General features: G+C 39.1%; 2 protein-coding genes across 2 annotated transcripts; one reads left to right on the top strand and one right to left on the bottom strand.

Moving 5' to 3' along the window:
* Positions 1 to 683: 683 nt before the first annotated feature.
* Positions 684 to 9,718, bottom strand: LOC135946345 (uncharacterized). Its single transcript, XM_065494556.1, has 6 exons — positions 9,523 to 9,718; positions 5,020 to 5,179; positions 4,036 to 4,569; positions 3,871 to 3,973; positions 3,050 to 3,456; positions 684 to 1,276 (listed from the first exon to the last, which is right to left on the bottom strand). Exons 2-6 carry the CDS (start codon positions 5,161 to 5,163, stop codon positions 971 to 973), a joined length of 1,494 nt encoding a protein of 497 aa, XP_065350628.1. The 5' UTR covers positions 5,164 to 5,179; positions 9,523 to 9,718; the 3' UTR covers positions 684 to 970.
* Positions 9,719 to 13,743: 4,025 nt separating this feature from the next.
* LOC135945621 (UPF0587 protein CG4646) lies at positions 13,744 to 14,748 on the top strand. Its single transcript, XM_065493424.1, has 5 exons — positions 13,744 to 13,872; positions 14,029 to 14,115; positions 14,174 to 14,312; positions 14,374 to 14,483; positions 14,546 to 14,748. The coding sequence occupies exons 1-5, from the start codon at positions 13,870 to 13,872 to the stop codon at positions 14,693 to 14,695; spliced, it is 489 nt and encodes a 162-aa protein (XP_065349496.1). The 5' UTR covers positions 13,744 to 13,869; the 3' UTR covers positions 14,696 to 14,748.
* The last annotated feature ends 883 nt before the right edge of the window (positions 14,749 to 15,631 follow it).

The raw sequence follows: 15,631 nt of genomic DNA, 5'->3' as shown, positions 1-15,631 counted from the left end.
TTTTTGACTTTTTAGATTAAATCACATTATATTTAAATTTCCCAAATGGTGGATTGAAGTTTCTGGCTTTTTATGACTGAATTATTTATTAGTGAGGTGTCTCCAGGAGAGATTTGATATATGGTCTGCAATTTCCGAATTTTTGTTCATCGATTTTTATGATTTTTTGGTGTGTTTTCGGGGTCTTATAGAGGCGTAATTATAACAAAGTTTCGCTGGATGTTACTTTCCCGGAAAATCAGAGATGAATTTCTAAAAACGGGCCGGTAAAATCGTAAATATCTCAAGTTTTATTGAAAATAGAACCTTAGGTGTCAAAAGATTCCTAATTATATGGCGGACTAATTGTATGGTTGCTCAATTTTCCATAATTGGAAATTGTTGAATTTTTTATTACCTATAATTCGTCACATTAATATTTATTAGGTTTATAGGAGAAAATGTTTGCCCAATGTCTGTCTTGTGACTAGACATTTTTAGTTACGGAATGGTCTAAGTTTAAAAAAAGGTATTTTCCGTATTTTCTATATCCGGTGAACAGTGAGAAATTAGAAACCTCCTCTAGTACATCTCCGAGAGCCCTAAAAAAATTTAAAAATGTTTAACCAAAAATTTGAAAAAAGCAGACGAGATCGAAACCCTCCTGAAAACACCCAGTAATGTAAAAATAAAGAAAATGAACATTTCCATTTTTCACAGGTCAAAAAGACTTTGCTTTTATTACTTCATTCTTACATCTTTTTCACAACAAAAAGAGAGATTTGGGATGAAGACCTCGCTTAAGAATCTAAATTTATTTACACAAAAAAAAGAATCGCAGAGCGCCTGCTCCATCATCCTACAATACACACTAGATAAAAATCTTTGTACAATTCGAATATATACAAGGTTGTGAGTCCCGCATTCAAAGAGAAGATGGAAGAATAATTATTAAAGGTCCCGTCTGGCAGTTTGGTAGCGAGGTTATATTTTAGTGCGGGTCGCTGGAGCTGTTGTTGAACACATCGTAGTCCATCTTGTTGTCGTCGAACTTGACCCTCTTGAAGCGGCCGTAGAGGCTCGAGTAGGGCAGGTTGTAGTGGATGGCCGCCTGGTTGATGGACATGTCGCCCACCCGGACGGCCTCCAGCGCCTCGGACATGTCCGAGTGGCTCCACGGCACCGGAGTGTTCTTGCACAACTCGATGCCTTCGCGCTTGCACCGGCCGTACAGGGTGCCCGACGGAATGCCGAACTCGGCCGCCGCCTTCTGCACGGACGCACCTCTCCGAATCGCCTGAAAACACACGCAGAAAACAGTTTTTCAGTTACAGTGAAGAGCATTTTGGAGGAAAATTATTTTTGGTGGAATTAAACGCGTCGGCGGGAGGATTTTTTCCGAAGGCGGTTACCGCACCCCCCTCCCCCGTCGAAATAAAGTTTTCCCCGCAATCGAATGGGGAAATTTTTAATAGGAATAAAATTTTAGCTCTTTTACCCCACCTGAATACCTTCAGAAGGGTTTTAAAAATTTCAGGGTCAAAATTAAAAAAATGGCGGTAATTAACTCTGCGTCTTTTGGCACAAAATTCATCCATTTATCTAAAAAATTGTAGGAGGAGATTTTGAACGCGTCGAAACTTGGTACAAATCGAGAAAATGGGTTATTCGGGGTTTTTCAAAGGGTCCTGATTGACCTTTATCAGGGTAACACACCCCCAGAGCAACTTTTCCAACGCCGCGCCAACCATTTAGACACTTCGCCAACTTTTTATCGTTAAAAACCAAACCTCGAGTGCGAAGCGGTTGTAGGTTTTAAATTAATTAAATACAAATTTTAAAAATGCACTAGTTTTGAGATAAACCTTTGGCTGTTGAAGTTTTTCTATCAAAAACTAAAAACCCCTCGGTTATAATTTTGTTCAAAATAAATTTCCTATCAGCTAGAGTCGAGGAAGAAAGAAAACATCTGGCAAACCAATTAAAAATAGTTTTCAACAGATGATTAAAACAACAATAATTGAGGCTTTCTTGCAAACCCTGCAATTAAAAATTTGTGCAATCTAGAATACTGAATCGTTATTTTTTCTTAACCAATAATTATTTAATTTTTCAATGCTTCAGTTGGTGTTCAATGCTGCCAATAGATGGTGCCAGCGGTTACTTTCGATTAGAATGCTTCTTTGCATTTATAAGACCTGGAAATGATTTCTTTTGATGTGCCTAAATTAAAAATCGGTCCAGCCAATCACTGTAGAAACAAACCACGCAATCAGTAAAGCTTTTTTCTGTAATTGACCAGTTGCATAAACCCTTAGTGTTTGAAACCGCCAACAGATGGCGTACCACAGACTTTCTTAAAAAAATTTGTTTTAAGAGGTTTTAAGGCATTTTCGCTGCGATTTCAGACTCAATCTAGCTATTTTGCTTTTTTTAATTAATTTGCTAATTTTTGACGTGCTGAAAACCAAAATCGGTTCAGCCATTCGCCGTAGAAACGTTGGAAAAGATTTTTTTATTTCCAAAAATAGTTTCTCACGAATCTACGGCGATTGGCTGAACTGATTTTGGTTTTCAGCACGTCAAAAAATAGCAAATTAATTGAAGAATGCACAGTAGCTAGATTGAGTCTGAAATCGCAGCGGAAGTGCCTTAAAAGTGAAAGTCTACGGTGGCGCCATCTGTTGGCGGCTTCGAACACTTAGGGTTTATGCAACTGGTGAATTAAAAATTATTTTTCACGATTCTAGGTGGTTTGTTTTCAGCGCCTCAAAAAAGAAAACATTCTAGGTGAAGAATGCAAGTCATGATTGAGTCTCAAATCGTAGCGAAAGTGCCTTAAAATCTAAAGTATCCACTGGCGCCATCTATTGGCGCCTTCGAACACTAAAAGGGCTTTCTCAACTGGTGAATTTAATCTGAAATCAGCCTTAACGGAAATAACAAAATAATAACTGACGGAGAGGAATTAATTGCCACACATATTTCCCCTCCTTGCATTCCTCTCGTTTCCCCTCTCCCTATCACCCCTCTCCTCCCGACGTCTATAATAATTTTCGTGTCGACTCACCTCAAGAGCCTTCGCAAGGTCGTCCGAGTTCCAGGAGGTGGGCGACGCGTTGAACGGCGCCGACAGCTTGATGCCCTCCTTCCTGGCGATCTTGTAAAGGGTGCTGCTGGGGATATTGAACTGCTTGGAGGCGCGGTTGGCCGAGATGCGGCCCGCCCTGAGCTCCTTGAGGGCCACTTCGAGGTCGGCCTCGCTCCACGTCTTGGCCGCGTTGTCCTTCTTGGGCGTGTTGATGCCGAGCCGGTGCGCCCGCTGCCACAGCGTCGTCGACGGGATGCCGTAGGTGGCCGACGCCTTCGTCAGGTTCATCGCCTGCGTCCGCAGCGCCTCCAGAGCCAGCTCCATGTCCTCCTGCGTCCAGTGCTTGGTGCTCTTGTGCGTCATGATCACCTCGTTTTCATTTGGGACTGGAAGCATACAAAATTGATTTCCTAAAAATGAAATGAAACTAAAGTTAAATTTCTATAAAAATAGGTTTAAGAAATCAGGACACTCTTCCTTTTTTTGTAAATAATTTCTGATTTTATTTTGACCTGGAGAGAGATGTTCTGCTTGGAAATAGAATCCGAGGAAAAGCTTTAATGATTTTATAATACCAATTGATTAGAAATATTTATAAAAAGACCAAAAATAAATTGGAAACATCAGGTGCTACTCGAAATTGAAAATTAGTTTAGAATAATTATTCTCTTTAATTTTTAACTGTCTTATTTTAGAAATTTCAATGAGTCGTCAACATTTATGCAACCGTCCCGACGGTGATGTTGAGCAGGTTGCATACTTCCAAATTTCCAGCTTAAAAATCATTGTCAGTTAATTACCTGATTTAAGGTTGAGGCTGGAATTATTTAGGGCTGAGGTTGGAATGAGACCAAGGAGTTCTGGAGTAACCATCATTGGTGGCTGATGGTTTTCTTCCTTTGGCTGCAAAATTCACATATTTAAATTAAAATCCAGATCAGTACAAAATTCCCGGTATTAATGACCTTTAGGGGAGGTGGATCATCAACCCTTGAGACGGGAGGGGGCTCGTGCGACTTCTGCTGCGTCGAGTTGGCGTTGACGTCGACCAGGGGGTCTTTCCTGCTGTAGTTCTTGGGCTCCATGTCGTCGTCGTAGTCGTCGACGTCGACGTCATCCTCGTCGTAGTCGTCCATCTCCGAGTTGGAAGATTTGTAGTAGTCGATCGGCTCGGCGTCGTGCAGCTTTCGCTTGAAGCTGGAGAACTTGACCTTGGCGTGCGGGTGGTGAGGGTGGATGGGGTGCGGCCGGTAGCCGTGGTGGTGGCCCATCTCGCGGGCGGCCACGTCGCACAGGCCTTTGATTTTCAGCTGCTCGGCCGTCCGCAGCAGACTCTGCAGCTCGTCCTGGCTGACGTCCACCTCGCCGCGGTACACGAAGTCGATGATGAACTGCAGGTCTAGGAAGCTGACCTCTTGGGGCAGGATGATCACAGGGTGTTTGCAAGGGTTGTCCAGCAGCAGCTTCTGGAAGTACGGCGAACATGCCGACAAAACGACCTGGAAAATGTTCAAATGTTAGAAATGATACAGAAAATAATAATAAATGGCTCTAAGAGGTCAGATCAGTAAAAAGACGTTTGACAATATTTTTTCTTATCAAAAGGAGCACTTTAAGCCACCCATCCGGTTTGGAATCCGCGCAGATTAGAGGGAAAGAAAAATATTTTACGTTTTTTGAGGCATGTAAATGTTTCAAGCAAAAATCAACCACAAATTATTAATGCATTTCTTACATTTTTAATGTCTATCAGCTTTAAATTTATAGTGTTTTTGATTCAAAATTGTAAAAAGACTAATAATATTTTGTTTCTTACAGTTAAAGACTTAACGACTTATTTTTGCTGTATATTAAAGCAAAATTAAAATCTTGTTAAATACGGCAGTATTTTTAAAATCATCCCTTTCCGGGATTGATTGATTGAATGAACAAATTGTTTTGATACTCACTTTGTGAGCTTTGAGCGTGTCTTCATTGCAGGCGAGGGTGACGTCGACGAAAGCCTCATCCGTCAGCAATTGGTGGAAAACTGATGTCATGTTCGCTTGATAATTGTTCCATCTTAGGCAAAAGTGCTGGCCGTTGGTACTCATTTAACGCCGCGCAGTCCTGAAATCAGGTTTTGGTTAGCTATAAATTTTCACTTTTCGTCTCGATCGGGTAGGCAAATGAATTATATTTCTATTCCTATATATTATCGTACATTTTCGACAATAGACGAAAGTGAAAAACGATTTTAATTGGGCGGTGCATTTCGGTCGCACGCCGATGGCTTGGCAGGTGCTAATGATGATGCACAATGCCTAATAATGTAACTTTCTGATCGGGTGTCCTCATAATCACGTAATAAGTGGCTGCGAAGCGGAGGAGCGAGCGTTTCGCGTTCGCTCGCTCGCTCGCTCTCGATTTTCCCCTTCTGCTTCCGCGCGCCGAAGAGCCATCATCTCGCGTTTCTTTTGCACAAGAAAGGCCGGCAGTGCGTGTGACGTCAGGCGAAACTTTCAAATTCATATATTTATTCACCGTCGTCCTGTTCCTTTCCTTGTTCACCAGTGGCAAAAGCACAATAACGCGGCGGCGAGCGAGAGAAACACTTTCTTCTCTCTCGCGACCAACACGTACGCGTGCATCTTTCTTTTGCCAGGAATTAAGTGACGGCGGCTAAGCGATTCTTTTTACTTTCGATCGGCAAAAAAGACGACACGACTGGTGTAACAACTGTTAACTGGAACGGAATCAAATCGGTTCAAGGAGGCGGATTTTTCTTTTCAAAAGCGTGAACAGTGAGAGTAAAAATTAAGCTAAAAAATTATTATTTTATTAGAAAGGAGAAATGAAATTTTAAAACATATTTTTTGCATGGTCAGCTTTAAAATAATGCTAAAGTATGAGAAAAATAAACTACTGGGCCGATTTGTTTATTTCATTTGCACAAATTTTAGAATTTGTTCAATAATTGACCCTGTAATAATAGAAAAAATTATCTCCTTTCTGTTTAAAACGTTTAAACATTTCTGCAGTTCTTTTCCAATTCACGCTCACATTTTTTGCTCATCATAGAAGACGACTTTGTAAAGCCATTGTTAAAAAGCTGCGAAATAATAGGAAAATATCCGCTTGAAGTCACAGGCAGTGGAAAAAGGATAACTTTCTTCGGCGCTCTTTGTTTTCGTCTCAAGTGCGCGGACGCGAGAGATTCATTGCGCGATTTTCGTGTTTACTTTCTTGCTCAGCCGGTATGAAAAGTAAATTTCTCCGAATCTGTGCAGAACGCCGAACCAGCTCGCGCTCGCATCAACCCAGTGAGCGCACTTTCCCTCTTCTTGTAATCTGTATTCCTCACGTCAGCACAAAGCTGATCAAACAACGGCAGCGAGCAAGCACAACATGGAATAAAAAAATCAAAAGCTGCTGCTACTGCTATACTGACTCAGCCAGAGAGAAAGAGAAAAGAGCCGGTGGCCAGCGCACGGACGCCGGCACTCGGCCAAATCTGTGCGGAAATCAGCGTTCAGCGCAGAATTTTTACATTTCTAAATTGGCAGCTAATTTTTAAAAAATAAAATAAAAACAGGAAATTAGCCAGTATTTTCGGGATTTTCTAGATTCGGGCGACGCGCAGATATGGCGCGAAAAAACGGTGTCACGTGAAAATGCGTGAAAAAAGTAAGTTTTCGTCAATATTGTGACATAATTTGCATTACTTGTACTAATTGTGTCTTTTGGATCGTAAAAACAAACTCTAGACACTCGTACGGCAATCCAAAGAGAGCTTTTTGTTTCCCACGTTCAGACGCCATCTTGGATCTGCGCAGTGCGAACAAATTTTACCGCAAATCTGGCCCCCGCTGGGATTTTCTTTAGTTTTTAATTATTTCTTCAAGGAAAAGATATGCACAGATAGATTTAAATCGAGTAAAACCTAGATCAATTATTTTATTAGTTGCAATTTTTTCTTAATTATTTTCCTTCTGATTTTAATTTTTCTTTATAAAAGCGGTATTTCTGCAAAAGTGAAATTAAATGAACACGATCTGCTAATTAATTGAATACACCTCCAAATTGGCAGCTCCGATTTCAAGTTCGCTTTTTAGCCACGTGCTGAGGTAGAGGAGAACCAAGTGACCCAGTAACGAAATAATCGCTTGCCATTTCCCTTTTCTTTGCGCGCGCCGCCGCCGCCGGTGTGAGTGTGTGCAACACAAAACGCGTTTTCACTCATTCAAGAACGAGAGAAATCATCTTCTCTCTCGCGCTCCGCGGCTGCTCTCGATCACTTTTCATTTCTTGCGCCGCGCGCGCGCGCGTTGCGTGTTGAAACGTTTCTTAATGCGATTTTAGCCTAAAAGAGGCGGGAGCGAGACAGAGAGAGAAAGAGCAGATTCTTCATGCTCCGCGGATCAGTATGAATACATTATTATTGCTCAAGAAATCGTCAAAAACAGCGCTGTTTTCTTTAATTTGCCTCACGTACGTGCGTTTAGGTGAAAATGAGAGTCATAAATCCAATTTTTGGCGCATTGTTCGGCTTCCTGCTAAAGCGCAATTAAAATAATTGCCGGCGGAAAATCGGTCTCTGTGCTCGAAACTTTCAAATTATTAATTGGAGAATTTTTAAATTCATCATAACCTAAATTTTACGAAGGGAAAAGGAAAGGTAATTTAAATTTCATCAAAATATTCATCATCACACGAAGGAAAAGTGTCATCTTAAATTTTTAGTATTAAAATTATTTCATAACAGATAATGTATAGATAATATTTTTATTTTCTTCTTATTTCTGAAAATTCTGTGTTTATAGAAGAATTAAAAAAATGATCATGGCATTCCAATGTCTATTCTTAAAGATTTTTTAAGACTGAGCATCGAAATATTCCGTACACAGCTCAAATTAACGTCATTTAAATCTATAGCACCGAGTTTTTAATTAAATTATTAGAATTATTAATTAACTCAAATTTGTGCAGTAGTTTCATTTCATCTCAACATTATGGAAACCCTTTAAATTAATTGCATTCGAATCAAATTAAAACCAATTTAACTTTTGATCGTTCCTATTATCCGTTATCTCATTAAATAAGCCAGAATTGAGATTAAAAAGAGGCTCGAGCTGGATAAGAAATCAATAGTGCCATACGGAGAGTGAAAGAGAAAAGAGGAAAACGTCGTTGATTTGCAGGCGGCAATAAAAGTCTCGGCGCGGCGTGTTCGCCCGCTCTTTTTTTTGCAAATTAACTTTCATGCTCTTTTGGGAATGCCCCGCGGCGGTTTCGGGCTGAAAAAAGTGTGACGAAAATCGAGAGTGCGTGCGTTGGTGCGCGGGTCAGGGAACACACTCACACACACACGGCACAACTGCGACGAAACGGAGAGCAAGCTCTTTCTCCGCGCGGCTGCCATGGCAGACCAGTGTGAATCGTCGGACGAAAATTAGAAAGTGAGTCGCTGCTTGCGATTTACACATGCAGCAGAAGCAGCATGAGAGGAGAGAGAACGGCGAATAAGAAAAGAGAAATTGTCGGTGTGAATTTCACTCTTGTTATTAAAACGAGCTCGGCGGCAAAAGTGCTTTTCTTGATTTTTTTTTTATTATTATTATTGGGTATTTGTCTCGCACTTTTTGAGTCTGAATTTATTATTTTTTCAACCTCTGTTTGAAGCGCGAACGGACGTAGATGGACGCGTTTGCTTAATTTGATGGAAAGCTGTTTCTCTTTCTCTTCGAACGCGGAAGTCAATTATAACGAGCTCTGATGAAATGAAAGCAAGAGCGGCGCACACGTGGAAAATCGCTCTAATCGATTTGCAAAACTTGAGCTTAATTTCATAATTATAGTTAGTCTGCTCAGGTGTGTAATTGAATGGAAATTTAAACACTGCCATTAGTGATTGTTTTTCGTGAATTTCAAACTAAATATAATTTTCATATTATTAAATTAATGCAGGATAGGAAATCAAATTTTAATATTTTCCTAGTGTCGTGAGAGATAATTTTACGAGATTGTATTTTAAAAAATTAAGTAGTGTTGTGTTTAGCAAAAACCGCAAAAACCATATCAAATCTAAAAATAAGTGCCAAAAAACCCTGAATAAAATTTTGCAACCAAAATAAAAATCCCAGTTTACAGTTTTTGTGTCTCGCAATCAGAAAACCGACGCTGAAGCTAAATATCGCCTTATTTTAAGATTTGAGCAAGCACAAATTAACCATAATGAAGAGTGAAAGTGAAACTGTTTTTAAATTATTGAGTTTTTTTCTTTTTTGATTGAGAATCTCGTTGGAGATAGGGCAGAAACCCTTGCTTGGCACGGAGATAGATAACCAGGAGCAGGGCAGTGCATTCGTTCGGAATTTTTTATCGGCGCGGACTGCTGATAAGCCGAAATCACCAGACTCTGGTCCGGAGATCAAGCAAACACTATATAGAATGGAAAGCAGGCAGCGACTCACCGGGATGCTGGATAGCCGAGTTGTCTTCCAGAAAAAAGGTATCCAACCGAGCGCGGAGCGGACGCTTCTCATGCAGCGGCGAAAAAGGAACTGAGCAGGGAAGCAAAGAAGACCTATTTTCTCTAAGCTAAGACCTACTTGTTCCAGTCTTTGTCAGAGCTCTCTCTTTTCCCCCGTCCTTCTCGCGCGCTCGCTCGCTCGCTCTCTCACTCACTCGCTCTTTTCCTCTCTCTCTCTCTCTCTCTCTCGCTGCCGCCACCGCCGCTCGCACAGCACACAGCACAGCGCGCTATTGTGTGCTGCGTGAGCGCCGCGCCGCCCAGCACCAGCTCTCCGCCTGCTATCTCGCCTCTCTCTCTCTCTCTCTCTCTCTCTCTCTCTCTCTCTCTCTCTCTCTCTCTTCGTCCTTTTATTTTTATAACAGCCCGATAGACCCCTAAGCCAACCACCCCCTCAGCCGGCAGAACTATCCAGAAGCAAGATATGAATTGTAGGAAATTTTCGATTTTTTTGCTCCATATTGAATTTTTAGTAATTTTTTTATTCAAAAAGGCTGGAGAGTCAACAAAACAATTATCGCTACTTATGACGAACAACCGCAGCTTTTATATGGAGAGTTAACCTCTTAATTAAAACATTTATTTTGGTTTTTTAGATCAAATATAGATACGCTCTGCTGATGGATCATTTAGTATTTTTTTTTATCCTTTCAGACACGCGTCACAGCAAGTTCCTGAATTTCCTTCATCTTTAATCCGTTTTAACACTTTCCTGATCGTAATCTGTGTAACTTTAAAATAAATTTATTTTCTGCACGGTATCAAAATTCCCTCAATTTCAAAAAGGAAATATAATCCAACAACGAGAGCTCTTAAAATTCAAATCCGATTTAAAAGCTTTCAATATTTATTTCATTTCATTTTTTGTTCGATCTCTAGAACCCTGGCCAAAACATCTTCTGCTTGTTGGCTCAGTAATTTTCATTTCGGGCAGAGGCTTCAAAAAAACACTATATTTATACCCATAGAATTGAGTTTCTCGTGGCGCAATCCATATGAAATTAATTCCGCCCCCAACCATGACTTCCAAAATTCAAAATAAATAATTTCGATCCAACGTGGGACAACGCCGCTCGAAATCTGCACAAAAATTGCCCAATTCTAAAAAATCTCGATCTTTAGGGTGCAAAAAACACGAGGTTTTTTTAATTTGATTTAGATATTCTCAATAATTGAAGAAAAACATGTCTTAAGTTTTTAATACGCCTGTCACATTTCGGCTATTTTGAATTTTGTAAGTTTTGCTACTTTTACAGATTTTGTTTTTAAATTAATTCGACATTTTAACAATTTTAGCCATTTTAGGGCGCGACAGAGAACTACAAGAGCAAATTTTGTTCAAATTGACAATGTTTCAAACCTAAACAACAACACTAAGTGAAATTTTGTTTACAAACCACTTAATTTATTCTTGTAAACCATCTGAATCCATCAACATGATCGTGTTAACCAAATCTGGATAATTTAGAGCACGGTTGTAAAATTAAATGCTGCTTATTCAGTAAATTAACTCAATTCCCTGATTTTCAGCTGAATTTCGAGAAAAATGGCTGCTCACAAAAAATCAATCATGACATTTCATCATCATAAATAACTTATTACAAAGATAATTTGCAGAGTTGTCTCAAGTACTTTGTTCACAAAAGAAAATATGTTGTGAGCGTTTAATTTATTAACTTCTTAACGGCACGTGACAGCGACGAATCAATTTTTTGCTTCGGGCGTTCGTGCAGATACTGCTTGTCATTTTTTGCCATTGTTCACGGATTTCAGTCATTTTCGCATGTAAATATTTAACATATTAAATAAAACTTGGTTATTCGACGGATGACTAAACTGAACCATTTTTTTTATTTTCTTGTTATCTTTCATTTCCGCTTTCCTCGCGCATTATGTCGTAAAACATTCGTGGCAACGCTTTACCAAAGATTTATCGCGGTTTTTGGTTACTACGCTCTAATTTCGACCTTTCAAGGATCACAAAGACTTTTTTCCCGTTTTTTGTGTCTGTGAAATTTGTCGCTTTTCTGTGATCGTGATCGCGGGGTATCGGTTCAGAGATCTAAAGCTTCTTTCTGCTGATGCCTTCGTCTTTCTCTTCTTCCTTGTGCTGTTGCTGCTGCGCTGCTGCTGGTGGTCTTTCTTTCTCTCTTTTCTCCTCTCTATGGCGCTCTTTTTCCCTTTTCTCTTCGTCTTTCCTTCTCCCGAGCCGCACCACTCTCCATTCCACGGCCAGAGAACTGCAGCTTTCTCCCCGCCTCACCCCCACAACCCCCGCAGCTGTCCGAGCGAGCAAAGTATGGAATAAAAGCAATGAGTGCGCCTCGCGAAGCAGAGAGAAGAAGAAGAAGAGAAGTGAAACTTTCAACCAGCCTCGCCGGGGCTGCAGCTCTTTCTTGGCAAAATCATTTTCATGTGCTGTGTGTAAAGAGCTCTGCTTTGTCTCAACACGAACAGTCCATATTTGAACTTTTTTCTAGATGAAATGTTGCTAAATTAAAAAATGAAGCAGGATATTAAGAAAAATATGCTGGATTTTTCATTGTAAATATTTCCGAAGTAATTAAATTTTAAGAAGATAATTAAATAGGGAAAACATCCATTTTATTACATTTCCAGTTTAAATTAAAAGAAGATTATTCATCCGTTTTTTCCATATTTATACAGGGTTGTCCTGGTCTCGTCAGTTTTGAAATTATTTAAAAAAAGAATTTGGTAAAGAGAACTGATTTTAAACTTAAAAATAGGGATGTCTAGATTTAACTGTAGTTTTTCTATTAAAGACCGTCTTTGACGACGTTTCTGAGCGCACCACTCGATTCTTGAGGGTCGAATTAGGTAAAATGGATATTTTTTCGACCAAAAGGTGCAACGCGACGTGCGTAGCACAATTATAACTTTTTTTTACCGCCAAAACAATATGAATGCGAGATGTGCGCATGCGTGAGAGCTGGTTTGAGCACTTGCAGAGAGACCTCCTGTACGAATGACTTTGTCAGATCCAACCAGCTCTTTGACGCATGCGCACTTCTCGCATTCATATTGTTTTGGCGGGAAAAAAGTTCGCAAGTCTCGCTGGACTCTTTTGGTCGGAAAAACATCCACTTTACCTAATTCGACGCTCAAGAATCGATTGGTGTGCTCAGAAACTTCGTCAAAGACGATCTTTAATGGAAAAATTTACAATTAAACCTATTTTAAAAATTGAGTCTCGATTAAAAAGGTCTAAATAAAATCAATTTTCAAACATTCACTTTCTAGTGAGTTTTTTTCGTGATCTAAATTCACATTTCGCTGAAGGCAGCAAGCAATCTACAGATATACGAACAGTACGATAAAATCGATAAAACGAACTGAAAATAAAAAAATGACAATGTTTTACGTCCCACATGAACGTGTATGTGTCTTGAAACGTCTGAGATTTCTTTTCTCTCTCTCTCTGTTCTTTCTTCATCCGCCTTTCCCCGCGGTTCCCTTTTCTCTGCCGACGACTCACCGTAAATGCGCGCGTATCACATATCTCTACTTCTCTATACACGTTCTCTCCTCCCACAAGAACCTTAACGAGGAAGAAAAACAGCCCTTTTTTCATTCGTTTTCCTCCTCATTCCGCTTTCCCCGGAGCTGCTGCTGCTGCTCCTCGAGTCAAGGAAAATACGTCATCTATCTGTGGATTTTTCCTTTACTTGTTTTTAATAGGAAACCGGGAATTCCCGTCATTTCATTATCAGCAGACACAAAATAAATTTTCCACGGAGATTTGTTTCCTTTAAATTTTGAACTAACTTAATACCACGATTGATAAATGACGCGAAAATATGAAAGTTTTTATTTCAAACTAATTTAAATAAATAATTTTAGTATAAATAAATTAAATAATCTCCATGGCTCACGGTACAGGCGGCTCCAACACGGATCCCAGCGATTTACAGTGCTGATCAATCGCGCCATCCAGATTCCAACGCACGAACTTTTTGCTTGTTCTTCCAAGAGGAGAGTACCGAAAGGAATTTGTTCTCTGATAAGATACTGAACGAAAAACACTTAAAAAAGCTACTTAAACCAATCAACAGATATTACATATTTATTTAATTTTATTTATGATTCTCTTCGGTGTAATTTTGTGATGTTTTTACAGTATCAAGAACAAAAATATTTATTTAACATAACTTCGGTTTGAACTCCCCTTTCTCAGCTGACGAAGGCATTAAACGTAAACAAAGCTCACGCTGTCACCGCACGAGGCTTTCTGATTTAAATTTGGAGAATTTTATAGGAAGTACAGAAAATGGCAAGTTTTTATTCCAGTCAAAATTTAAAGAATAAATTTTTGTGGCTAAAAAAATAAGTCAAAATATTTTGGTTTTTTCCTTTTTCTCTCTCTCCCATAAAAACAAGATGAGCGGAGCCGTGATTTAATTAATTTACAATGCATTTTGCTGTATAGAGGCTAGGACTACAAATTTCCTGCGAACTGGAGCAAATAGACTCGTTGAAACCAAAGTCTGACGGGTCCTTCAGCTGGTGCCTAAAGGTTGTGTTAATTTTTCACTAATTCCGTCATGAATAATTAAAACCATTTAAATTTAAAGGTGAAATGTGGATCTTGCGGAACAGAGGACGAAACGTGGCATCAAATAAGTGAAATGGACAGTGACCACTACAGCGACGTCCAGGGAGACGTCAACTTCCACATGAAATGCAAATTCTGCAAACGACCTGGCTATATTGGTATTATAAAAATTTTCATTTCTTACAATTGAAGTTGTTTATTTATTTTAATGTCATTTAGATGTCGTCAAAGGCTCTTACAAAGAGTACACAGAGGAGGACAGTGGAAAGTTCAAAACTATTGTCAGCTTCACTTGCAAAGGAATCGAGCCTGTCCAGTTTTCTTTTGAAGTGAGACGATTTTTATTTTTTTCTGGTTTTATAACTAATAAATAATATTTTTGATCACATAGGATGGTTGGGACGTGAAGGTTTTGGATTCGAACACAACCTTTGAAAACATCAATCTTTCCGAGGACTGGGTGGAATACGACCCAAAGAGTCAAATGCCAGTCGGCATCTCTGAGATGAAATTCCAGTTCGTACGTGAGCATGAAAAGTAAATTTTCGACTCTCGTTTTTATACTGCTTTAAATTAAAATTTCCTCGCCTTGAAGTGACTGATTTTTTATTTTATGTATCTGGTTGAAGCGAATCCATGTTAAAAAAATAAATCTATATCAGGACAAATTTTAAATTAAATCTGGTGTTTGGAATTACTCAATTTTATTATGAACTAAGCTTACAATGCTACAAGTACGTTCTGTTATGACGCGGAAATATTTTACCTCAAACGTGAAATTTAACGATTATTATTACAAATTTTCAATCTACCATCATTTTCGAGCTACGAAATTATTATTTCGTCCCATGTTTAAAAATGAGGCAGGATCTAAACTAGGTGGATTTTTTGTGTGGTCCGGGTGTTGCCCTAGTGGACGTAGGTTCAAACCTAGAATTTTGGTCAGAATTAAAAAATTGCGTACTTTACAGGGGGTCAAAGTTGGCCAATTTTTAAAACGTAGTTTTTCAGGTAATTGTTACTAAATAAGTTGGAGTAAAAATAATTTGATAATTAAAGGGTCTAAAATGATCATCATTAAACGCCCAACAACTTTGCCACGTTGACAAACTTCGTAGGTCAAACGTCACTAAAATTCGACCTAAGATTTTAACAAATTTCTGCTTATCAAAGGGAATAATTATTTTACTTTTGAGGTTGCCAAAATGTGTCTTACTGTATAAAAAAGGATTATTAAAAACTGTGTTATGGCTTTCCGCATTTTTGAGAAATTCTCGAATTAAATTTGAAAAACCTGTTTTTTGCCACAAATTTAGATTATAAATTCAATTGCACTAGTTTCACGCATTTTTCGGTTAGATTTTGTAACTATAAGTGATCTCTTTTGAATAGTTATGAGTTTTTGAGGGGGTTCAAATCAACCCTCATTTTCAGGGGGTGAATTTTGCTGAATCTGGTGTTATTCCATATGTTTTCC

The sequence above is a fragment of the Cloeon dipterum genome, chromosome X (assembly GCF_949628265.1).
Source record: "Cloeon dipterum chromosome X, ieCloDipt1.1, whole genome shotgun sequence".
Taxonomy (NCBI): domain Eukaryota; kingdom Metazoa; phylum Arthropoda; class Insecta; order Ephemeroptera; family Baetidae; genus Cloeon; species Cloeon dipterum.
The sequence above is the reverse complement of the archived record's forward strand: the minus strand, read 5'-3'. Positions and strand labels throughout refer to the sequence as shown.